The sequence below is a fragment of the Onychomys torridus genome, chromosome 14 (assembly GCF_903995425.1).
Source record: "Onychomys torridus chromosome 14, mOncTor1.1, whole genome shotgun sequence".
Taxonomy (NCBI): domain Eukaryota; kingdom Metazoa; phylum Chordata; class Mammalia; order Rodentia; family Cricetidae; genus Onychomys; species Onychomys torridus.
Genome location: NC_050456.1, coordinates 82,882,458 through 82,908,387, shown reverse-complemented (window position 1 = coordinate 82,908,387; position 25,930 = coordinate 82,882,458). Strand labels below are relative to the sequence as shown.

The 25,930-nt window shown below is 41.8% G+C and overlaps 1 protein-coding gene across 1 annotated transcript in view; it reads left to right on the top strand.

The window, feature by feature from the left end:
- Nucleotides 1–25,930, top strand: part of Dnah11 (dynein axonemal heavy chain 11) — a 316,498-nt gene that overhangs the window by 258,287 nt on the left and 32,281 nt on the right. Inside the window, exons 66-73 of the mRNA XM_036205362.1 lie at nt 11,529–11,733; nt 13,975–14,139; nt 16,926–17,066; nt 19,231–19,401; nt 20,392–20,514; nt 23,024–23,217; nt 24,380–24,528; nt 25,364–25,491. Of these exons, the coding sequence (XP_036061255.1) occupies nt 11,529–11,733; nt 13,975–14,139; nt 16,926–17,066; nt 19,231–19,401; nt 20,392–20,514; nt 23,024–23,217; nt 24,380–24,528; nt 25,364–25,491 (1,276 nt within the window). The remainder of the gene's footprint in view (nt 1–11,528; nt 11,734–13,974; nt 14,140–16,925; nt 17,067–19,230; nt 19,402–20,391; nt 20,515–23,023; nt 23,218–24,379; nt 24,529–25,363; nt 25,492–25,930) is intronic.

Below are 25,930 nucleotides of genomic sequence, written 5' to 3'. Positions count from 1 at the left end.
CAAATAATTAAATCCACCTAACTCCAGACAATCCTAATTTTATATAAAATATATCTTAACATATCAATCGACAGAAAACATATCTGGGAAGATTTATCAACATGTATTTTTTTCCAAAGCAAATTTACTGGCTTCCATATTAGAGAAGTTGCTGAACTGTGAAGTATCTTTATAAAATTATATCACTTTCATCTTTCAAATCCCCACAAGTATTATGGAAGTCAGTTCTGAACTTTAATCTTGCCCAGAGTAACCTCACTGCAAGATGAATGTTCATTTGTTTCTCAGGAAATAAATATTTTTTAAGGATAATTTTTATTTCTTTCTGCATTTACTCCTCATATATTCTTTTAACAATAGTCTGTCTTAGAAAGAGACCCAGAGCTGGCTAACAGCTATTTGATATAAAATTTCATTTTATAAAAATAGTACAGAATAAAGGAGACAACCTTTTGTTGACATTTGTTTGATAATGACTGGCTTTCCTCACAAAGAATTGCCTTGTCAGTTTCCAGTTACTAAATGTTATGTGGTGTAATATAATTATGTCATGGTTAACTGGAGACCTGTCTGAATAGGTCTCAAGACAGACCCACTTTGTGCCTTCATTCTTTTGTTTTTTGTTTTTTGTTGTTTTTGTTTTTTGAGCTGAGGATCGAACCCAAGGCCTTGCGCTTGCTAGCGCTCTACCACTGAGCTAAATCCCCAACCCAGTGCCTTCATCTTGTTTTCCAAAAATAGAACTCAGCATTCTAGTCTCCTCTACCTTCTAAATTCAAAATAAAAAGTTTATTGTCAGGAAAAAAACACTACAACACCTTTTCCATTCTGAACCTAAGTCTAGGTTGTAAAAAGAAATATAAAGTGTGGTGATGAAGGTCTTGTAAGCTGTCAAGGGATCTGGCTCTTAGATTTTTATCTGAAAATGATTATCAAACCCTGCCACAGATGTAAAAGAAACAAAGAACCTTGGATTCTTTTATTCAGAAAAGCAATCCTCTAAAACAACCAAAATTAATGGGCCCAGAATCTTTTTGACACCATGCTATGTTTCAATATGGTAGGCAAGGGAGTAGGGGGTGGGGGACAGAGACAGAGAAACAGAGACAGGGAGTAACAAAGTAAGTGTGTGTGTGTGTGTGTGCGCGCGCGCGCACGCGCGCGCGCTCTCTCTCTGTCTCTCTCTCTGTCTCTCTCTCTCTGTCTCTCTGTGTCTCTCTCTGTCTCTCTCTCTGTCTCTCTCTCTCTGTCTCTCTCTCTGTCTCTCTGTGTCTCTCTCTGTCTCTCTCTGTCTCTCTCTGTCTCTCTGTCTCTCTGTCTCTCTGTCTCTCTCTCTCTGTCTCTCTCTCTCTGTCTCTCTCTCTCTGTCTCTCTCTGTCTCTCTCTCTGTCTCTCTGTGTCTCTCTCTGTCTCTCTCTGTCTCTCTCTCTCTGTCTCTCTCTCTCTGTCTCTCTCTCTGTCTCTCTGTGTCTCTCTGTGTCTCTCTGTGTCTCTCTGTGTCTCTCTGTGTCTCTCTCTTTCTGTCTCTCTCTTTCTGTCTCTCTCTGTCTCTCTGTGTCTCTCTGTGTCTCTCTCTGTGTCTCTCTCTGTGTCTCTCTCTCTGTCTCTCTCTCTCTGTCTCTCTCTCTCTGTCTCTCTCTCTGTCTCTCTGTGTCTCTCTGTGTCTCTCTCTCTGTCTCTCTCTCTCTCTGTCTCTCTCTCTCTCTCTCTCTCTCTCTCTCTCTCTCTCTCTCTCTCTCTCTCTTATTCCAAGGGAGGTAATTTCTTTTAGCTTGTTTTTTGCTTGTTGTTGTTCTGTGCGGTGTTACCTGGAGTTCTAAAACATCTTTTTTGTTTCGTTTTGAAATTCAGATTCAAGTCAGCTTTTACCTAGAGGGACATGCCAGCTATCTGAACTCACTTGTGTGAAGGGGCGAGCAGATTAACTCATTTCTGCTCCTCCTGGGGCTGCCTTCAGGGCTAGCCTGCTGTGAGGCTTTCAACCCAAGCCTTTTGGGGGAAACTGGGTTTGACCAACTAGCACCGCCCTTCCTGCTGGGGTTGCTAAGTTACTGCTCAGCTCTCAGCTCCATACACCTGAGCTTTTTGGCTGTACTCTCAGCAGTAACAGCAGGGACTCATTTTAAACAGCAGGGTGGACCAGAAGGCTTTTAGATGTCCATTGAAAAGTTGATTTCTTCTCTGGAGTGTGCTTTTACGCCCAAGTAGTGCGTCTCTATTATTTATTTACCATAAAACCTACCTTCTATCTTTACCTGAATTGTCCAAATTAGAAAAAGAACATTCTATACAATACTACACAATATCTTTAGACAGTTTGCTCCAAACCTCAAATCCTACAAATCCTTTTGCAAGCGTCCACCTGGAGCATTCCTAGTGTAGACACCAACCTGCTAGGAAGCCAGTCTTTATTCTAAACGGATTATGCTGTTTTCTGTGTTTGGTTTTGGGTGACTGTTAAAAATAGTGATTGCATTCGCTTTGGTACTAAGAATATCTGGCCACCTCAGAAATCTCTTTAGGTTTCTGTCATTCAAAACAGATAGCATCTCAGCTGTAAGGTGCTGTCTGGAGAAAGGCTCCAGTCAATGTAAGGGGCTCCCTTGGTGTGCAGATGAGTATCCCAGAGATCCAGACTCTCATTCTGTGAGGAACAGTGGTGGGTACTTTTAACATCAGCACTTGGGAGACAGAGGCAGGCAGAGCTGTTAGTTCCAGGCTAGTCTGCTCTACATAGTGAGCTCTAGACCACCTAGGGATACACGGGGAGATCCTGTTTCCAAAAAAGGAAGGAAAGGAAGGGGGAGAGGAGGGGAGAGGTGGGGAGGGGAAGGAAGGTAAGGAAAGGGAGGAAGGAAGGGAGAAAGGAAGAGAAAGAGAAAGAAAATGAACTCCACATTTTTTGTTTAAAATTGTTTTAGAGAAGAATAATTTTTATTCAAAACTCAGGATGGAGATGATTTGAGGACAATGATAAGGCTTGGGGATGAAGGGAGACTGAAATTCAGAAGATACAGTAGCTCTAGAGAGCATGGTCTAGAATATTCTATGATATTCCTCACATTTCTTTTTTAGACTTTTATAAAACATATTCTAAAAAATCTGTGTATAGATAAAAACATTACACATCCAAACTAACCAGACTCAAAGTCCATTCAACTCAAGGAGCTTCTATAAACTCAGAAGTGTGAAGCGTCTCATTAGATTTTATACTTTTAGTAGCAATGTGTTTTTATGCACTTATCTACCACCCAAACCAAAGTCTATTACAGAATGAAGACAAAAAATGCCCTTATTTCCTCTTTCAAAACTTATGTTCATTATCTGTGATTTATTACATCATTTCCCTCATTCCCTGTCCTCCTTTCAGCCCCTCCCATCTCTCCAACCCTACTTCTCTCAAATTCATGGCCTCTTTTTCTTTATATCTGTCTCTGTCTTTCTCTGTCTGTCTCTGTCTCTGTCTCTGTCTCTGTCTCTCTCTCTCTCTCTCACACACACACACACACACACACACACACACACACACACACACACACACTGCCTAATACATAAATACAACCTGGTGAGTATGTTTAGTGTTGCTTGTAGTATAAGGTTTCAGAACTAACCATTTGATATTGGATAACCGGTTTAGAGGCTCATTCCTGGGGTGTAAGCAGAAGTTTCTTGTCCTGAGTGTTTGTTCCTAAATACCTGACAACCACTTCCCAAGTTACCACACAGAGGCTTATATAGATTATAAATGCTCGGTTGATAGTTCAGGCTTGTTACTAGATAACTCTTACACTTAAATTAACCCATAGTCTGTGGGTTATCTATGTTTAGCCACATGGCTTGGTACCTTTTCTCAGCACAGCCTTCTCATCTTGCTTCTCTGTGTTTGTCCAATTCTCTGACTCTACCCTTCCTCTTCCCAGAATTCTCCTAATCTGACTCTCATGCTCAAGCTCTTCCTGCCCAGCTATCAGCCAATCAGCTTTTTATTAGAAAATGAGAGTACTACATATCCATAGTGTGGAAAAGGATTGTTCCACAGCACTAGGGAAATTTGTTTCTCCTACTCTTGGCCTTCCCTGGCTGCCTGCAGGTCTCTGACTGTGTGTGGAGCTCTGTGGTTTCCACCTCTAGGTAAAGCATATCTGTTGGTGCTGTGCTTCTTCAGGTCTTGCTTGGGCAGCTGTGTTGTTGAGCTATCAGAAGCATCCTGTCATTTCTAGGAGATATCATCTCACAGCAGATTCCCTGGTTCTTTGGCCCTTAAAAACCTTTCTGCCCTCTTCTGTGATGTTCCCTGAACTTTAGTAGCAGGAATTGTGTTTTAGATCTATCCAGTGGGGCTGTGCACTCCATGATAAGTTGTTTTCTGTATTTTGGATGGTGGTGGTTTTATGTAATGGTTTCCCTCAGTTACAAAGAGAAGCTTCTTCAATGAGTGACAGAGCTACACTTACCTATGGATGGATAAAGATAAGTGAGTGAAAAAAAGAAATTTTTAAAAAAAGGACATGACTGGTCCTAGGGATGGTAGAGGAGAAGGTTTACTGTAGATAAAAGGGAGAGCAGAGCCAGAGGCAGGGATATCTGGGAGAATCCAGACTGGACATGACCAGATTAAGCCAGGTCATGTGAGGAGAATGGGAGGGGAGATGTGAGAGCCAGAGCAAGAAGCCAGGAAGGTGAAGGGTAGATGAAAAGGCCCAAAAGGACTGGCATAGCAAAATGGCTGGATTATACAGGGAAGGGCAGTGGGGCGGGGAGTCCAGACCACCCTGGGTTGGAGAAGTTTAGGGTAGGGAGTGAGGTATGCCATCCAGGAGCCCCTGTAACAGGTAGAGACTGAGGGATGCTAAAAGAACATGGCAGCCAGCATCCACTCTGATATGTTAAATCTACTCCTTTTGTGTGGGGGTTGATACCTAACATCAAGTATTTAGAGTAAGTATTTAGATTTCAGGTAGGAATTATGTTTGTTTAGTAGAGTGTAGCAGTAGTAGGTAGGTAAGTTATCCTCTAAGATCCATGACCTCACTAACCCCAGCTAGTTGGCTAAGTTTCCCTCCTTTGGAGTATGCCTTAATCAAATTACATAGCTGTTGGTTATTGTCAAGACATGAGTGCCACTATTACACCCTTAAGGATGTCTTGCCATGCTGGTCCTTGCTATGAAAACTCCACATTTTAACCCCCAGTTTCAGAATGTCACCTTAGTGACATTGGTGCTGTCTCTTGAAGGCCACAGGCTTTGGCTTTTAGGAATCTCTGGTAACAGCCACTGTGAGTACAGGCCAGTAAGAGAAGTGCTATGAAAATCAGCCAGTAAACATTGCCCATGTGTTCTCGATGTGTGCATCCTGATACCACCACCACTGCAATAAGTGATCATCTGTAGCTTGAAGTAATGAGATATCTCTTCATTCCAGAACACATTTGGGCTGGATTTTGAATGAACTTTGAAAGAATTTCAATATTTCCAGTATACCTTGTCTTTGTTCAAACCTGACCTATGAAAGCTGAATTTTAGTTAATGTGTATTTGCCGATAATTATTATTTCAGAAGCATTAATTCTACTATATATCCTTTGCTTTTCCTGGAAGCCAGAATTCTGTAACTTTCATGTAAATTGTGTGACTTGTTCTTTAAAGATATAAATTAAGTAATTCAGACAGTAAATACATTTACTAGAAATTACAGATCCTGGACTAAACATAAACAACAGAATTTCTAACTGAAGATCAGCAGGCCATGTGCTCTGAGCCACGTCTGTTTTCCTATAGCTTCCTCAGGATGGTCCCAAGTCAGCTGTACCCTCCATGTCCTCTTATGATCAGTGGCTAGACATGTTGACAGAGACACCGCAGGCAGCGTCTGTGAACACAAATTAGTCTGCTATGTAATAAAGTGAAATAGATTTTATATTGGGTGTCTAGAGACCCAGGTCCTAGTAGACCCAGCTCTGCCAGGTAACAGTGACCTTGAGCAAATCATAGACTCTTTGGGTCCATAAAAAGAACCTAGAGGTGCTAAGCTTGTTCTAAAATTGCTACTCCACTAGGTGAGCCAGACTGCCCTTGACTCACATGCCCTAGCCAATTAGACCATAGTGTTTGCCCTGGGAAAAATTTCATTTCATTTTAGTTCTGAGCTGTACTAATAAGTCTCTCACCTCCAAACCATCCGATCTCATCCAGTAAGAAAGAAGGGAGGAGTAGCTAACTCCTTGGTAGAGTGTAAAAAATGCCCTCCATGAGCAACTGTACCACAGATTCAGAAGTCCTCCCACATGAGTCTCACTGTAACACTGTGGAGGTGGGGGGTTGGGGGGAATAACAGAATAGTCTTCAGAGTTCTTGAGGGCAGCAGGGCAGGACTTTGTTTTAAACAAAAATCTGCACTTCCTACTTCTGGGTCACTTCCCACAGCTCCAAGGAGGCATGGTGGCCTTGGGTACTTGGAAGTCAACCTTGGGAGGCAATAGCATGCATCTGTTTGCTTTCCCACCCCTCTGGTTAATGCTATTGTGTTTTAGAGTCTTCAAATCAGAAGAGAGTGTTAACAGTCTGTTTAATTTTCCCAGGCAGGAGATTAGCCAAAAATTAACCTAGCAGCAATGATAAAACCCACTGTGTCATTATGCAATTTTTGCCTTTCATAGATCATAAACACCCCAAATGAGGGTAATTTACTGTCCCTGGGAAACCTCAAGCTATCAAATGATGCTTCTGAGCAAGGTGTAAAAACCAGTTTATAGGCAGTTCTCTTCCACAGCAGAGCCCCTACTATTAACCCTCCATTAACTATTTTCTTTTTTAATTTTTTATTTATTTAGCATGTGTATTTATTATTATTTAGTGTATGTGCCTTAATGTGGAAGCCAGAATTTGATACTAAGTATCGTCTCCAATTGCTTGCCACCTTAATTTTTTTGAGATTGAACAAGGGGCTTACTAATTCATCTAGCTTGCTTGCCAGCAAGCCCCAGGATTCCTTCAGTTTCCATCCCCACAGTGTTGACAGTACAGGCGTGCACCAGCACAGCTATCCTCATGCAGCCGCTGAGGACCAAACTTAGGTCCTCCTGTTTGTACAGTGAACACCTTGCTACCTGAACCATCTCCAGCCCTGTCACTCTTCTAGAGAAAACCAGACCCGGCAAAGCAGATGCACACCCTGGTTCCTAAACGGAGGTTTGCAACTGCCTCAGAGTCCACAGAGGTACACAGTAAGATACAGAGCTAACCAGAGTGCATTACAGAGTACTCGCAATAAAGCAGATAAATATTGACTAAATATTTAACCAGATGAAAACATCATTGTACTCAAAGTGACACCTAAGAAGTCCATGCTTAAGGTTGACCTTTCTCCTGATTGTCCTTGAAAACCTGGAGACAGGTTATCAGTGATACACTCTAGTGATCTACCACACTAACTAATGAGATCTAGAGAAGAAATAGACCATGAGCCTGCCAAGGTGTAACCCATGGGCAAAAATGATTTTAAAGGGTTATGAACAATAAGAACATCTAATAAATAGAGAGATCCACAGAGCTGATACCATCAGATCCTTATACAATAAGCATTGGCCAGTTTCTGCTCTAGAGAGATTTCTTGCTGAGGCCAAAATACTATCTACAGTCACAATGTCTTCATTGTCGATACTAGACCCAGAAGTATTTCAGTTTGAGATTATTTTTTAATTGTTGGGTTTATTACATGGACATAATGAGATATATTTGGGATGTGACTCCAGCACCTAATAATGAAATCTATGTATGTAGCATACACATCTGACACACCTAGACTGATAGTGATCTTGCCCCTGTTTTATTGTACCTGTACTTGGACCATGACCCATCACAGGGGTCAAGGGTGGGATTTGCCTTGTGAGATCCTGTTAGGTCTCAAAAAGATGTATTTGAGGTTTGTAGCTTGCTTCCAAAAGTAAATTAGCTATGATGATGGTGGTTTGGAGTCTTGTGGACCTGTTAGAACATACACAAATGCACACACTGCACAGAGCAAAGTTAACTTGGCTTTCACCACAGTTCTTCATATGGCCGTGGTGAGCTCTCCCAAGCTCTCAATTAGTTTAGCCTTCCTCTTTCACATGGTAGCACCCTCTGTGACCTTATTGGCTGCTTGTGTATTTCCTTGGAGAAAAGGCTATCAGATTCTGTGCTCATCTTTTAGCAGGGCAGATCTTTGATCTTTTTGTGCCTATCATGTGGCAAGGATTTGGTGGGTATTGATAATCCGCTTGTCCTGGACACGGAGTACCAGCAGCATCCTATGCTGCATGGTCCTTTCTGACTTCCTTCCACTTGTCTTCATGGTGACATTCGCATCTCATCTTTGAAGAACAATCCCTTCCTATATTTTGCCTATCTTCTGTCTAGGCAGATCTTTGTCCTTATATATACCTGTCACATTGTGGGTATTTGATGCATAGAATAATGACTGACTGTATACTTAAAATACTGTACTCAATACCTATTATTAGGACATAATATTTGTGAGAGCAGAAATCTAATTTGTCTTAGAAATAACTAGATGCCCTGTACTTGGAAGGCTTTCTGACAACCTGCCATAGTATATGTGTTCAGTTGCTATTTAAAAGAGGATAGCACAAAGAAGACAAAGGAATGACCAAAAAAAAAATCCCATGAGCATGGTATCACCCAGAAACTGTGTGCCAGTGTGGACATGTGGCATCTGTCCCTTGGCCTGTAAAATGAGAGCTCAGGCCATGATGATATTAGATAGCCCGGAGTCCTTGCCTGGCTCCCTTGCAGCATTTGGCCTGTGGTCCATGCACTTGTAAAAGTTCTCAGGATTCTAACTGGGATATCAATACTTGTCATTCAAAATCAGTCTTTATCTTAAACGGGGAGGGGCACACTACACAGGTATACACTGGCTCAGTAAGGAGTGGGTTGCTGGAAGAAGGGCTCTTTTTCCTCCTGGAAAAGAATGGACAAAGCAAAAACAAACTGAAACCAGACCCAGTGAATGACATCACCTTCCAGCTTCGCCAAGGCTGTCTCTAAAGCGGGTGGCTGGCAACCCTGTATCCAGCTTCAATGCTTAACACTTGCCGTGTGTTTTACTGTAATTGGAAGATCACTTTTCAATGGAAACAAAATTTGAATTGAGTCACTACTCTAACCAGTCCTTAGATTTTTCATTCATATTCAGATAATTAAAGCTTGAATGATATAAGGAAATTATCATTTTTATCATCTTTACACATTAAAGCAAATTGTCTCAAAGCTTCCTCCAAACAGTGGTGTGTGGATGAGAGGTACTTCCAATGCCATTTGCATATGATAGTTACTCTGTAAGGCACGATTATAAAAGGGCCAACAGCACAAATACCGCCATACAACAGCATTTTGAGTACCTCTGCTCATTTTTTCAAATTGTTGGAAACAGGTGCTCAATGTCGCACACTCATTTCTTTCAAATGTGCTGAATTTCCAAAGTTAATAAACTGAGTAAAATACCCTTTCACCTGCAAGTTAGACAGGTGGTAAATCGTTTCCTCTCATGGGTTATACAGCATGCTGTCTTTAGATTAATAGCAACACAGGCTTGGCATGACATTGACCGTTATAACGTTTTTGGCAATCAGAATGTTTCATCAGTCAGTGTTGATCACAAAGGTCTATAGTCCCAGCTACTTAGGAGGCTGAGGCAGGAAAATCACAAGTTCAAAGGCAGCTTTGAAAAAAGCCTGGGCAACTTAGTGAAACTTGTTACTAAGGAGAAAGTAAAAAGAGGGTTGGGGACATGTGTCAGTGGTAGAGTGCCTATCTAGTGTAGGTTAACAGTCTTATTAAATAGAAACACAGAGCTAAATACAGAGTTAAGAGCTCAAAAGGTCAGAGCAATAGCTAAGAGCTAAAAACCCTTTCTTACCCTCAGCAAGATGCCTACTTCCTGTGTCTCTGTCTTTTTATTGACTTTCTGATCTGCCTTCTCATTGGTTGTAAACCCAACCACATGACCTCCAAGTCACTGCCTGTCTGTACAGACCTCCAGGTCTTCTATGGTTGGTATTGAGATTAAAGGCATGTGTCTCCATGCTGGCAATATTCTTTTTGTTTGTTTGTTTTTAAATTTGATTTAATTTTACATATCAGTCATGGGTTCCCCTGTCTTCCCCCCCCCCACCCCCAACCCCGCCTTCCCTCCCAGCCCCCCCCCCATTCCCATCTCCTCCAGGGCAAAGACTCCCCTGGGGATTCAGCTCAACCTGGTAGATTCAGTCTAGGCAGGTCCAGTCCCCTCCATCCAGGCTGAGCAAAGTGTCCCCACATAAGCCCCAGGTTCCAAACACTGGCTGTATTGTTGAACACACAGAGATCCACCTAGCTCTGCCTCCCAAGTGCTGGGATTAAAGGCATGTGCCACCACTGCCCAGCTTCTGCTATAGCTTGCTATTAGCTCTGACCCTCAGGGCAACTTTATTTATTAGCATAGAAATAAAATCACATTTCAGAACAAATAAAATATCACCATAGTCTAGTGTGCACGAAGCTATGAGTTCAATCACAAGCACCTCAAAAAATAAAAGTTTTACAGACTTAATCATGAAGAATCCAGAATGTTCATTAATATTTAAGAGTCAGTGGAAGTGAGAAGATGGTCATTGCTGTAGCTGCACTCCAAACTCCTTATGTGAATTTTCACTCCACATAGCTCAAGCCACCTGAGCAGAACATTGAGAAGTTGCTATATCCATGGATTTAATTCCTGACTGTCTGTCTCTCATGTGAATTGAAGAATTCTGCATCTGGTTGATCCTCACAGTTGGTTCCTAGCATAAAAGAGAACCTAAGTCAGGCAAAAGCTGTAGAAAACAATTAACTAAACATGTATTTTAATAGCTTAGTTTTAGAAATATAAGTAACTATTAATATATTATTGCTATATTGAATATGTTAATACCATGTTACTTTTAAAATAAAATAACTAATGTAACTAATGTATTTAATAATATAGTATGCTTAAGTCTGTATTTTAATATTTTGGCAAATAAAATATTCCACTCATTGCCTAGTAATATAGTTCAGCATGGGCACAGAGTTACACACATACACACACACACACACACACACACACACACACACACACACACACTCATGCATGTTTTATTCTATCCTTTCAAGAACAGTGTTTTCCTATGAGTTCACATGGAAATGCTTTGAAAATAATAACACTCTATAAGAAAAACAATAACAATATCTGGTATAAATTTAATCCCAGAAGGTACAATGAAAGCCACCATTTGCTGATTGTCAGAGCATCATTGTAACACTGCCACAGGTTCACACATGAAGAGATAGACAGAGGCTTAGTGCCATCCCCTGTTCATCCTGTGTCTCAGGAAGGCTGGGAGTTACTGGGAATCTCTTGACCCAGCCTCCTGGCTCAGGAGTATTTCCAGAATCAAGGACTGGCATGGCCCCTTCCCACTCTCCTGGTCTCCGGGGCTCTCCTGAGGTTCTATGTTGTGGCCCTGTAGGTACATCAAGATTGGTGACAAAGAATGCGAATTGAACAAGAACTTCCGTCTCATCCTACACACAAAACTGGCAAACCCTCACTACAAGCCAGAGTTACAGGCCCAGACGACCCTGCTCAATTTCACAGTCACAGAAGATGGTCTTGAAGCCCAGCTGCTGGCAGAGGTGGTTAGTGTTGAGAGGCCAGATTTGGAGAAACTAAAGGTAAGTGTTACTACATCATCCCCAGAACTGACTCATCACTCCCTCTGCACAGATGACAGTGTCAGATGGTGGCATGTGAAGTGGGATCTGTGACTGAGGCAAGTATAGACACATGTGAAAAGTTCACATGAAATGCCTCCTTAGAAATGCCAGGTAATTAGAGCTGGGCCACATGTGGAGACAGACTAGCTCCCAGGCTGGGAGCCTGTCAAAGTTAGCTTCAGCTGTCATATTACACAAACCCTGTGGCTTTTTCTTGATTGCTCACTGACATAAGAGGGTTCAGCCCACTGTGGACCAGTCCAGAAAGACTATTGGGAAAAAAACTGGTGTTTTCCCTTTGCCAGTGGTTATCAATTAAAGGTAATGCCATAATTAGAGGTGGGACCCCATATCCACTTCCCTCTCTCAGTGCTAGGGTCCTGGCTGGCTTGGTCCTGTTCAGGCCTTGTGCATGCTGCCATACTCTCTGTGAGTTCGTACGTGCATCAGTCCTGTTGTGCCTGGACGACACTGTTTCCCTGGAGTCATCCATCATCTCTAGCTCTTACAATCTCACGGCTTCCTCTTCTGCATAGTTCCCTGACTGCTTTGATGAAGACATTCCGTTTGAGGCAGAGTGCTCCAAAGGCTCTCACTCTCTGCACACTGTTTGGGGGTCTGTGTTAGTTTCTGTCCACTGCAAGAAGCAGTCTCTCTGGCGATGATGGCTGAACAAGGCACTGCCTGACTAATCTCTGGGGTTTTTAAGTTTTTCATTTCCAGTTTCGTTTCCGTTTGGATTTTGTCTATGATTCTATTTCTTTGTTAAATTCTACCTTCATGCCTTGAATGTTTTCATTATTTCATTCAGCTGTTTGTGTTTTCTGAGACTTCTTTAAGGCAGTTATCCAAATCCCTGTTAAGATCCCTAAAAATAATCATAATTCCTGTTTTGAAGTCTTTGTCTTGTGCTTGAGCTATATTGAATTTCTCAGGGTCTACTGTAATAAAGTTACTGGATTCTGGTGGAAGCATATTGTTTTGGCTGTGGTTTTATGCTGGGATCCAGACATTTGGAATAATGATGTTTGAGGTGTTTCTTGGCGTTGGTGTCTGATCTTGCCTCTGTTGGGTGTGTGTTCTGTTCTTTAGCTGATGTTGTCCTTTCTGGATCCTAGGTGAGTGTTGTGGCTATGGGTATCCCCTGGTTGGTTGTGCTTCTGAGTCCCAGCCCAGTATGGCCACTGGTGTCCCTGACAGAAATTTTTTGGTAGACTTGTAGCTGACACAAAGCCATACTCTGAGATTTGCATTGTGTTTTCACACTAAACCTTTTACCTGTTAGTGTGCCTCTGTTTCTCTGGGTAGACAATCTTGTCTGTAGGGTAACTTTGGACTATTTGTATCCAAGCCATAGGCTCCAGTTTCGTCCAGTATTCCTTTTTTTCCCCTGTTATTTCAGATTTTTCCCCAAAACAAACACACAAACACGTCCTTTCTTGAATAAAACCTGCATCTTACAGCTTTCTCACCTGTGATCCATTTGCTGGACCTGGTTGGCCCAGTTCTGAAGGATATGCATTCGATAATGCTGCGATTGCGTATCAGAGCGGTATTAGTAGACCTGAGCCACTGGTCTTTTACCATCAAAGGACTTCCTTAGCCTTCTTAAACCCTTTCTACATGAGACTGAAAGTATTAAAGCAGTCATGTTTTCTCATTTAGTCTTTCCTGTGAGAATGTGGCCCAACTCCCAGTGGGAAAGCGTCAACTCGGAAGGCGGCCTGTGCCTTGGTGCCCTTGAGGTTTTTTAGTCTCCTGCAATGGCCAGTCATAGTTTAAGTGTTCTGATAGTGATTCTCTGCACTTGCCTGTATTTTGTTCTGGAGATTATTGGCCCAGCACCTCTGTTCTTGGTGAAAGATGGTTATATAACATAATTGTAAGGTCTTCCTCGCAATGGGTCTTCCAAGCTGTTTAAACATCAGCATATAAGCCAGAAATTTATATTGTTTTCTTACACAGACTCTTCCTAGAGGTTCTTGATGTTAAATAAGGACCCACCTGCTAAACCTTGGATTTTAATCAAATGTTACCATACCTTCTGAATTTTTTAAAGAATTTTTCCCAGTTGTAGTAGGTATGGTTTTACCATTGTGTTTCTTATCACACTTGTATTGACTTCTGTGACCCTGTGATTATGAGAACTGTCCTGAACAAAGCAGAAACCTCACCACCACTCCTAACATTTCCTCTTAGCTGGCACTGACCAAGCACCAAAATGACTTTAAGATAGAGCTGACACAGCTTGAGAACGACCTTCTCCTGCGTCTCTCTGCTGCAGAGGGGAGCTTCCTGGATGACACTGACCTGGTAGAGCACCTGGAGACCACCAAGGCCACCTCAGCAGAGATAGAGCACAAGGTAAGGGCAGTAGAGAACACCTGGTGGGTTCATTGCTCTGCCGGAATAAAGTGGATCACAGTAGTCAAAACAGAAACACAGCTCTTGGGTCTGGGGATTTAGTTCAGTGGTAGAGCGCTTGCTTAGCAATGGCAAGGCCCTGGGTTTGATCCTCAGCTCCCCCCCCAAAAAAAAAAATCCACAGCTCTTGACTCAAAGGCAGTAAGGGCTAGTTTATTCTGGAGCCAAATATGAGTGACTATGGCCTAGAAACACAGATTCAGGTTATGTCAAATATTATATAACCAGTATGGTAACAGATTCATGATGTTTTTATAATAGCATAGAAAAAGAAAATTATAAATCAAGACACTTACAATATCATGGTAGAAGCATTATGTAGATGGGTTATAACAAAACAGGGATGACTCTACTATAGGCCTCATGGTATCTAGTGACATTCCTGGTTCTGGAGTTAGTAGAGGCTAGTGGCTTGCTAAGAATCATTTTAAAGGTTTTTGATAGCCACAAGGATATTAGGTCAGACAAGGTGTATGAGCCATGAATGGCTTTCAAGGGACTAAAAAAAAATCACAAAAAATAAATTGGTTCTTGTCTGCAACATTTTAACACTTCCTAATCAGGAAGTTCCATCATTGGGCCTTGTAGGATCTTAACATGGGTCTGACTCCTGACACCACCACCCTCTGGAAATTTCAGTGAATACAGTTTAATCAGGTTGGGTAATTACTCTGAGAAGGCAGGTTTGTTGTATAACATGGGCCATTTAGCAAACAGCCCTCAACACTTAGACTATCCGTATCCGATTAAGAATAAAAATGTTTCAATTTGTACTTCAAGTTCCACACAGATCCAGTCATGCAAACTATTTTTCCTGTGTGACCAGTATTGGCGCCTCCAGGTTTATATGGTAGAAACTAGAGAACATGTAAAGTTCAGCTTCAGCAAATAATAATCCCAGGGTGTTGCCTTTTTAGAGAAATCTTTGAAGCTAAACTCCTGTTTGCAGGCCTGTGGTGGCAGGAAACAGAGCAGAGAATGGTCCCCTGTGGGTCTCAATACTTCATTTACCCTGGGAAAATGACATTTTCCAAAAGCTTGAACAGCTTCATGGTAGCAGAGCAGCTCAGATAACAATGGGCTATGTGTGTTGTGTACACTTTGGACTTTTACAAGTAGCCACTAACTGTTAACACTGAATAGTTTGTAAAGATTTAGACTGTTATTCGCTTTGTGGAGTATCCTCATTATGACATCATCCACTAATTACCCAGCCAAAGCTGTGTTGCCATACATCCAATGTATGTGCCTTAAATTAAGCAAAGAAATAGAATCCCAAATTACTCCATCCTTTTAAGTAAGTGGTTTCTAGGTGGCTCCTAAGATAGTAAAGATTAGGGCAATTAAGTAAATTAAGTCTTAGCTTTGAGGTTAACTTCTAATTGTCTCTTGAATGTTGCTTCCTGTCTTCTTAATATATCACCATGAAGCCACTTCCTACTCTGCCATGTATTTCATTTCCTTTCACTTGCAGACATAATGAGTCAAGACCATGGGAGTGTTTAGAGGAAACATTGTTATCACTTAAAGCTGCAGGGCCAGTATGTATTCTTAGAGAAAAAGGAGATAGGCTCATGTTTGGTCTTAGAAATGGGTGTTTTTTGACCCTTCAATAAAAATGAATATATTTAGTTGATACATATATATGTATATATGTGTGTGAGTGTGTGTGTGTGCATGTGTATGTGAGTGTGTCAACTGTGTGTGTGTGTGTGTGTGTGTGTGTGAATGTGTGTGTGTGTGTGTATTCATGTCTCGGAAAAAGTGCCTATAGGTTAACAAGTAAGAACAAATGATAACATTGGGCATATGGATATCTGGCGCTGTTGGAATTCAATGGCTCAGAGAGCCCTCATATAGAGAAATATTTAGGAAGTGTGGCTATTGCATGTGCTATTGACCTTGGCTGCATTTGTAGACCTTTTACCTAATAAAATCATTGGCAATGAGTTGACCCAGCAGACTTTTAAGAGGCATCCCTGGGAGGTGATAGAGCTGGGTTATTAAGACCTGAACGAGAAAAGGGAGGCAGAAAGATGACATTATGCAGCAGCAGATACTGAAAACATGAAACAATAAAGTGATTTAAATCTACATGCGAGGAGCAGCTAGAGCCATGTCCCCTCTCACCGGAATGCAGTTTATGAAAGAACGTTATCTAAAAATAGGAGTTTAAGAACTTCTTTAAAAATAGTAATTATTTTTTGGTTACGTGTGTGTGTGGGGGGGGGGAGATACACACATGACTTGGGCTCCCATGTCACAACAGTGCATGGAGGTCAGAAGACAACCCTCCAAAGTTGGATGTTTACCCCACATGAAATCCCAGCTCTAACAGAGGCGCCTGGACTCGTGTGGCTGGGGAGCACTTTTACCGGCCACATCATCTCACTGCCCTGGATTTGGTCATCAAACCTCAAGTCCATAGATGTCAGGAATGTTGCAGATTATACTAGTAATTCTTCCCTTGCTTGCTCTGCTTCTCAAGTGGGAGTCTCACTCTGCTGCAGGCTGTTCTTGAATACTATGGTATTGCAGACCAGACTCAAACTTACAGCACTTCTCCGGGCTCAGCTTCCCAAGTACTGGGATTACAAACATGATCACAAAATCGGGGTCAACTCGTAATAGTTGCTCATTTCAGATATCCCTAAGAGTCCTTCCTCTGCTGGAATTTGTTTAGAAAACATGAAGAGAAGTGACTGCTGTCATTGATCCCACCGCAGGTGATACAAGCCAGAGAAAATGAGAGGAAAATCAACGAGACCCGAGAGTGCTACAGGCCAGTGGCGGCGAGAGCTTCTCTTTTGTACTTTGTTATTAGCGACCTCAGGAAGATCAACCCCATCTATCAGTTCTCTTTGAAGGTAATGCTGAACAGGTGAAGAAAAATCCACAGCCTGAGAAGGTCTGTCCTCCTTTTCATAGAAATTAGGGACTTCTTGCTATGCAGTCCTGGTAGATAGGAAGAAAGAGTAGGGCGGGCCATTTTAAGCCACTATTAAAACATATCAGATATCATAAAACTTTCCAAGAAAAGTTTTCTCATCATCAAAAAAAAGGTAACATTTTTAGATTTCAAACAAATCGCCCCAAAATTCACATTTTGTGATTATAAGAGCCAAAATTTCAGCTTGTGCCTGTTTGGACTCCAAAGGCCAGGCTCTGTGTGCCCTGTCATTCTGTCTTTGGGAAGGGTCCTTTTATTCTTGCTGTTAGTTTTGAAACAAATACTTAATCAGATCAGTTGTGCAAGAGGCTTATCCTTGCGTGCAGAGGTTGCTTTTTGTTTGTTTTGTTCTGTTTTAGTAAAAACATTAGAGGCAGGCAAAGGGTGGGCACATGGGACATTGAAAAAGAAAATAACCTGGTGGGAGGTTACCAGGGAGCAGGATGCGAGGAAGAGGAGGGAGGAGAAGCTACTGAAATACACTCTGTTCAAACACCATAAGGTAATACCACATCCACCATCATAAAGTTCCCTAAGTAAGAAAAGCCACCATACAGCCATGTGCAATCATCAGGTGGCTTTATTTGAGTGGATTTTATGTTACAAAAAAAAATTCTGGTTTGTATTTTTATTTCTCCAAAAGGAGCAAGTGTTATTCATACCATTGAAATAACATGCCAGTCAATGCTGTGGTCCCCACTTTAGATACTGCTCGTTTCAATTTTTCAAGTAATTGACTCAGCAGGTCACCAAGTCTGGCAGCCTGAGTTCGAGCCCCTGCCCCACACAGTAGAAGGGGAGAAAGAACTCCACAAGTAGTCCTCTGACCTCCACAGGAGGTGGACATACATATGTCTTCAATGAACACATAGGCTTATACATGTAGTAATAAATAGGAGAAAGTTACTTTTCTAAGGGTACAGGCAAAGTCATCCAGAGGAAATGGCATTCTAGCCAGAGCTTGAAAGAAAGGGAGAATTTGGCTATCTAACAAGTATTGGGTAAACAGGGCAGTGTGAGGCATGAAAGGGCTGGGAATCCCAAGGTGTGAAAAAGTACCTCTGGCCGGAGGGTAACAGTGAGGGAAAATTACAGGAGACAGACCCCAAGAGGAGGGCACCTTGGACTTGATCCCATAGAGCTCCTCAGACTGTTGAGGAATCTGGGTTACATTCTCTGCCACGAGAAGCCATGGGAAGGCCTCAAGCAGATGGCTGGTGGGATGGTGAAAGACTCAGAAGTGAACAGACACTGGGTATGATTCGAATCTGCTACCTTAAGTCCTTGGAGATGGGGTGTCAGTGAGTTGAGTGTAACTAGCATGCCTCCTGCTAATATGTGACTGGCATGCAAAAGCCTGGACAATCATAGTGTGGCTGGATTTTACAACAGCAACAGTATATGAGAAGAATGAGGAAACTAACCCAGTAAGCCTAGGTTAACAAATGCCCATCCATTTGCAAGATGAAAATGTTTTGAAGTTGGTGACATACTTTACTACTACTATACATTTGAAATTATTACTGTGGTAATATTTTACAGATATTTTAACCATAATTTGAAAGTAATAAAATTGAAGATTATGTATGGAAGGAGAGAGGATAGTTTGGTTCAGTGGCTAAGAATGAAATACAAATAGATCTTGTAGAATCATTTTAATAACAATCATGAACCAGGCATAGTGACATATACCTATAATCATAGCACTTGAGAGGCAGAGGCCATAGGATTGACATAAGTTCAAAGCCACCTTTGTTTACAAAGTAAGTTTCAGGCCAGCCAGGGTAAATAACAGCAGATCCTGTCCTGTCAAATGGACATGTATGCGTACACACACACACACACACACACACACACACACACACACACACACAGATGCTGATCACGACAGCAAACCTTCAAAGAGCACTTTCTGTATGGTACAAATTCAGACTATTTTAGCAGCTCATAATAGCCTCATAGAAATCCAACTTTGTCCTTTCTCCCCATAGATAAAGAATAAACTGTGTCCTGTGTATCTGAGGCTAGCTAGACATTACAAGCATCACTTTACACTCTAATAGTTACATTCACCCTTCCAGGCTTTCAACACACTGTTCCACAGAGCCATTGAGCAGGCTGACAAGGTGGAGGAAACTCAGGATCGCATCTGCGTCCTAATAGAGAGCATCACTCATGCCACCTTCCTCTATGCCAGTCAAGCCCTGTTTGAGAAGGACAAGCTCACATTTCTGTCCCAGATGACTTTTCAGGTGAGAACGTCAGTCATTTGAAGCTTCCCAGGAATCCTGGGTCAAAACCTTGGCTTGTGGCTTGTTGAGTATTTTCTTCCTGCCAAAGAGAAACAAACTTTTGATGACAATGAACTTGAACATGTCATGGTTTTTGCCTTGGTGCTTTGGTTTAGGTAACTGACGACCATTACCCTAAGAAACATCAGTGAGATGCTCTTTCATAGTCTCAGGTTCTACACATGAACTTTCTAGCTCCTACCAAAAATGTTCTTTGAGGTCAGGGTTATGAGTCCAGATCTGAGTTTCTCACAATCCTTTTAAAGACCTCACATGGGCTCATCTATGTTGCTGCTAATTACAGAAGTTGTACTTCAAGCTGCATAGTGTCCCATTGTATAAAGTTAATGTTTTTCTAAACAAGTAAATTTCAAAGATTAGTACATGCAATAACAAATTAATTACCTTAATTTAACCATCTCACAATGTAACCATGTATAAGAACATCACATTCCACACATATCTATAATACATCAATTAAAAATACAATTTAAAAATTTTTTGCTTCAAGGGATAAGTAAAAAAGCTCCATCCAAGACTCATGCTCCAATTTTCGGTGAGTCCTGCTTGTCATTTCTTCCTTTTTCACATAAACTTCTATAGAAGACTTTGCTTAAATAAAGGGGTCAATGATAAGGAAGGAAAATGACTCCAGGCTCTGATGAAAGAAGCATGCTAATAGTAGCTAGTCCAGTGGAGCAGGTATGAAAGCACATTTCATACATGTTGTTTATTGCTGTAGGGTTGGAACTGGAAAAAATGAACCCTCACAAGTATTTTCTATTCATTGCTGGTTTGAGATCATATGCATAATCTAAGAGTCTTTATTCCAAACACAAAATAGACCCTGCTAGGATTCTCATTAGTCATGCCTGTCTAACGGTAGCAGCTCCCTGTGTTGTGATTTTGATGGAAACCAATTCATCTTTTGTACATGTGTACTCTCTCAAGATTTTGTTGAGAAGGAACGAGATCGACCCCCTGGAGCTGGACTTCCTGCTTCGGTTTACAGCTGAGCACACTCACTCAAGTCCTGTTGATTTTCTAACCACTCAGTCCTGGAGCGCTGTTAAGGTACATGAGGAATTTGCTTTCTCGGTTCTTAAATCTTTTTTTTTTTCCAAACAATAGGTTTCTTAAATATAGAAAAACAATTCATAAAAAAGATGATCTAGAGGGGGCTTGGAGAGATGGCTCAGCAGTTAAGAGGCTGCTGCTCTTCCAGAGGACCTGGGGTTCAATTCCCAGGCCCCACATGGCAGCTCACAACTGTCTATAACTCCAGTTCCAGGGAATCTGACACCTTCACACCAATGCACATAAAATAAATGAATTAAGAAAAGATGATATAGATATCCCTTACATTTTAGAAACATACTATATACTTTGTATCATTCAATTGGCTATTTTCTTATCCAAAGATAAAGGAGCTTTTGGCCTATTTATGGATGGGAAAGTTATCAGTAATTATGTAGTCTGTCATGACCTTTGATTTAAAAAAAAAAAAAGATCATTCTTTAATTTAGTTAAATCTAGTTCCTTTGTTCTGTCTTTTTTTTTGTGGTTTTGTAAAAATATATTTTTTTATTATATTTGTGTTTTAATTTTACACATCAGCCATGGGTTCCCCTGTCCTCCCCCTCCTGCCCCCGCCCCCACCTTCCCCCCACTTGTTCTGTCTTTTTTAAATTATAGTTTTCTACCTTTTCTCAACAGTTCTTGAAATAGCACTATATAGTAGTTTATACTTACTGTAATGTGGTTAAGCTAGGGTTGGAGTGGGAGTTCAATTTGTAAAGTGTACCCACATAATCCAGATGTGATAGCCATGCATCTATAACCCCAGCACTGGGGAGGCAGAAACAGGAGGACCCCTGGAGCTTCCTGGCCTGTAGATATAGCAGAATTGGTAAGCTTCAGATTCATTGAGAGATCCTGTCTCAAAAAATAACAGGGTGATGGTGGCACACTCCTTTAATCCTAGCACCCAGGAGGCAGAAACAGACTGATCTCTGAGTTCAAGGCCAGCCTAGTCTCCAGAGCGACAGCCAGGGCTTTACAGAGGAATAATAACTCGAATTACCATCTCCCCAGATAATTATGATAGTAATAGTAATAATGTAGAGAGTAACTGATAAAGACCCGCAACATCCACCTCTGGCTTCCACATGTGCATATATATGCATGCATACATGCTGGTGTGTATATACACACATGCATATATATGCATACACACATACATATATGCATGTATACAAATAATAGTATTTAAGCAAAGCTGAATTGATAACTTATATTTCAACCCCAGTCATCCTTCCTCTTTTTTTTTTTTTTTTTTTTTTTTTTTTCTAGAAAAGGTTTCTCTGTTTAACCTTCCTGGCTATCCTAGAACTTCCTTTGTAGACCAAGCTGGCCTCAAACTCACAGAGATCTGCCTGCCCCTGCCTTCCAAGCCATGGCTGGGCTTACTCTATGTTTCTAATAGAAGATCTTATTGCTGAGAGTCCTCATCTCCAAGGGCCTGGATAATGACCAACACACACTAGATCTGTTCTGGTTTTTGTTCTAAGAGGAAAATGCTCCATGCACTGAAATAACTTGTACTTTATTTTTATAGTATATTTAGATCCTTTTAGACTTTTAAAAACTGGTGTCTATGTATGAGCATTAATGCAGGAGTGTAGATATTAGATCCCCTGGACCTTGGTTTCCAGGTGATTGTAAGGGGACAATGTGGATGTTGCAAACTGAGCTCAGGTAATCTGCTCAAGAGGATTGAACCCAGGGCCTTGTGCTTGCTAGGCAAGCGCTCTACTACTGAGCTAAATCCCCAACCCAGCAGTACACTCTTAGCCACTGAGCCATCTGTCCAGCCCCTAGACAGTAATTTTAGAAATTTGTATTTTCAATTCAATTATCACTTTAGAATGATGGGTTTGTGGGCTAGAGAGATGGATCAGTGGTTGAGAGCACATACTGCTCTTCCTGAGGACCTGAGTTCAATTCTCAGCTCCAGGGCGATCTGATGTCTCCAAGCTTTGTGTGCACTTGCATTTGTGTGCACATACCCGCCATATACATAATTAAAATAATAAGAATAAATCTTTAAAAAATAATTATGGATTCATAATGTGTGATAACTCAGGGTCTCAACACAAAACAGCACAAAATAGTAGGTTATGAAGACAATAAGAGATTCAGTCAACCAGGAAAAGGAAAGGAAAAAAGCATTTGCTAGAATTGCTGAGAAGGGAGGCAATGGATGGGGCCAACCAGCAAGAGCATTTAGCAAAGGAACACAGTTATAGACAAACACACCGAGTTAAAAAAGAGCCAGGAAAAAAGTTGTGCTGTATCTATCCTCATCTTGGACACACTCACACAGCGGTCTATCTCCCGCTAAGGCTTCTCATTGACCAAACTCAAAAGGCCAGAGACCTGGAGGTTGTCACTGAGCCTCTGCTCTAAGTAGGACAGGAAAGCATGCAGAAATCTTCCGAGTAATATGAGGGCTGCCCCTAAGTCTGCTGGAGCTGTGAACCGTGTTCATGGCATTCCCACGTGTTCCCATGTTGCATTGCAGGCAGTTGCCCTCATGGAAGAATTCCGAGGCCTAGACCGAGATGTGGAAGGATCTGCCAAGCAGTGGAGGAAATGGGTGGAATCAGAGTGCCCAGAAAAAGAAAAGTTACCACAAGAATGGAAGAAGAAAAGTTTAATACAGAAGCTAATTATTTTGAGAGCAGTGAGACCTGACAGGATGGCATATGCCCTGAGGTGAGCAATAGCCTTCTCAGAAGCATGGATTAAATGGAAGGAACTTGGTCCTGGGAATGAGGAGGAATTCTGCTAAGATCTCAGTTCTATAATCAGTGTTACTGGTAAACATCGCTAAACACTGAACAGTGACCTAGTCTCTGTGCAGACTCGGCACACCCTTCCAAAGAGCTCAATTCTGAAGTGAGTTGGAGGGACGAGGAAATGGTGGTGATGTTCATGGAAGGTCTGGGTACCAGCGGAGTGGTGAGACCTGGAGCATGCATTGTCCATTTCCATCATTTTTATTTACTAGCCGCCTGTTAGCTCTAAAGATTTTGCATGTCAAACAAAAAGCAAACTCTCTCCATGAAGCTATCCATGGCCCTGCAACTTTATAGTCAGTACACTTTAAAAGCAGAAACCACAATCCACGGGGCAGTTTTGGTGGCATTTTTCTCTGCCCTCTTGACGTCTAAATGGTAATAGCCTGCTTAACTCACACCAGTCTTCTTTTAGTTTGAATTCATCAACCAAAGCATTCTCCACTTCATCCCCACCCCCCATGTGCCAGTTTTCTTCCGCAGTACTCATGTGCCTCCCATTCTTTCCTTTGCTTTGTCTAGTTTGCAGAGGCCTCTGTGGAAGCCTGCTTTACACGTTCATTCTGTTAGCAGTACTTGCTTTCTTCTAGGTCTGATGCTGCAGGAAAATAGTCCCTGCTTAATTGCACTTCCCTGTTAGAAACACCCCCAAAAGCATTTGTATATTCATGAGAAGCCCAGCAGGCTGGAAAATTGCACTGTGGCAAATCTAATGAACTGTTAATAAGTAATGGGTGAATCTGGCAGGAGGTTTGGGGGTTACAAAGCCATATGTGGACAGCTGATGTTACTCAGAAGGGGACCCCAAAATGTAATGTAGGCTTCTGATTTTCAGTGTCTCAAGTCAGAGGCAATTTCAGCAATACACTGCCTGTACAAATCTATTTGGATTCCTGTGGCTCTCTTAAAGACACCTTTTAACAGGAAACATAGTTTGTTTCTTTCCTGTGCCTAGCTTACCCAAGCAGCAATGCTTTTCAAGTTCAAAATCAGTCATCTGATATTTTTGTTTTGTTTTCTTGAGAGGAGGGGGCTGCTGCTGTTTTGTTTTTATTTTTGCATGTTCTTTTCTTAAATAGAAATTTTGTAGAAGAGAAGCTAGGTGCAAAGTATGTGGAGAGGACTCGGTTGGATCTGGGGAAAGCATGTGAGGAAAGCAGCCCTGCTACCCCGGTGTTCTTCATCCTGTCTCCCGGTGTTGATGCCCTTAAAGACCTAGAGGTGCTTGGTGAGTAGATGGAGGCACGGCCTCCCCTCCCTGCCTTATCTGCAGCCCCTGCCCACCCTTTCTGTTCAGTTATCTTCTTTTTTCTTTTTTCATTTGTTGGAGATTGGGTGAGTGGAAAATGCACAACTAATAACACTGTAGTGTGGAGAAATACTCCAACAGAACATTCATCTGGTTGGCATAATGCAAGGTTCTTTTGTGGTGTTTTCCACCTTTTGACGATATGAGGGCCAGAGGGCAATTTTCTCCATGCTCATGTAATCTTGTACCCCCTGTGACTAAATAATGGTCATTAGGGCAACTCTATTCGATTGTGTGAGACATTGTCGCTTTGTGCTCTGGATTACTATTCCCCACAGCCTGCTCCAGGAATACCAGGTTAATGTAGCTGTGACCTGCCTGGGCTCCATTTAAATGCAGCCTCACAAGGTGAGAGCCAGTACATTTACCCAATGAGCCAATCCCTTCAAAACGGATGCGATATCTACCACATGTTGCTCCTTTTTCTGAGGGAAAAGCTCCTACTCCTGCAGGAGTTTAGAAAGCTCACTAACAATGCTGCCATCTATCAAAATGTCAAAAGCTTCATTATCATAAAACCAAAGGAACCGACTTCCACAGGCTTTTCAAAATGCTTGTAGGGAGACAGCTGGAGAGAACTCAAAATAATGCCAATGGAAACAATAGAGAGGTCATTAGGATTGCATAGGAAGGTGACCTATCAGGTGGCAGCTGTGACCACAAATGTATATTAGACCCATAGACTTTCAGACTTACCTCTCAAGTTAACATTTGTCTCTCTCCCCACCCCACCCCCATGTTGTATTCTCCACAGGCAAAAGACTTGGGTTTACAATTGACTCTGGAAAATTCCACAATGTGTCTCTAGGGCAAGGTCAGGAGGTGGTGGCAGAAATGGCACTGGAGAAAGCTGCCACTGGAGGACACTGGGTCATCCTTCAGGTGAGTATGAGGCTTTCATGGAAAGCCCTGGTATGAACCCAAAGGATAGGCCATGCTCTGCTGCTCTGCCCAGCAGAGAGGGGCCGTTATTCTGGGGCAAGGTGATCTGCAGACCCCTCACATTCACAAGACCTCTAGGTGAGATGGGGATGAGCAAGCTAATAGAGATGGCCATCCTAATGTCATAGTGTGGAAAACTGTATGTCACTTCAAAGTTGACAGAACACTGTACACATGAACATACATATATATGTGATATATATATATATAATACAACACACATATAACATATGAATTATGTATATTCTTCTACAACTCTACTTGTTCCCTAAATAGTCATGTAGCCTGTTTGTAAATTAAGAAATTAAGAGTAGACAATTCCTATAGTCCCTTCTAGAGCAGATACACACAGGTCTAAGATTCTATAACCCAGTGTCCT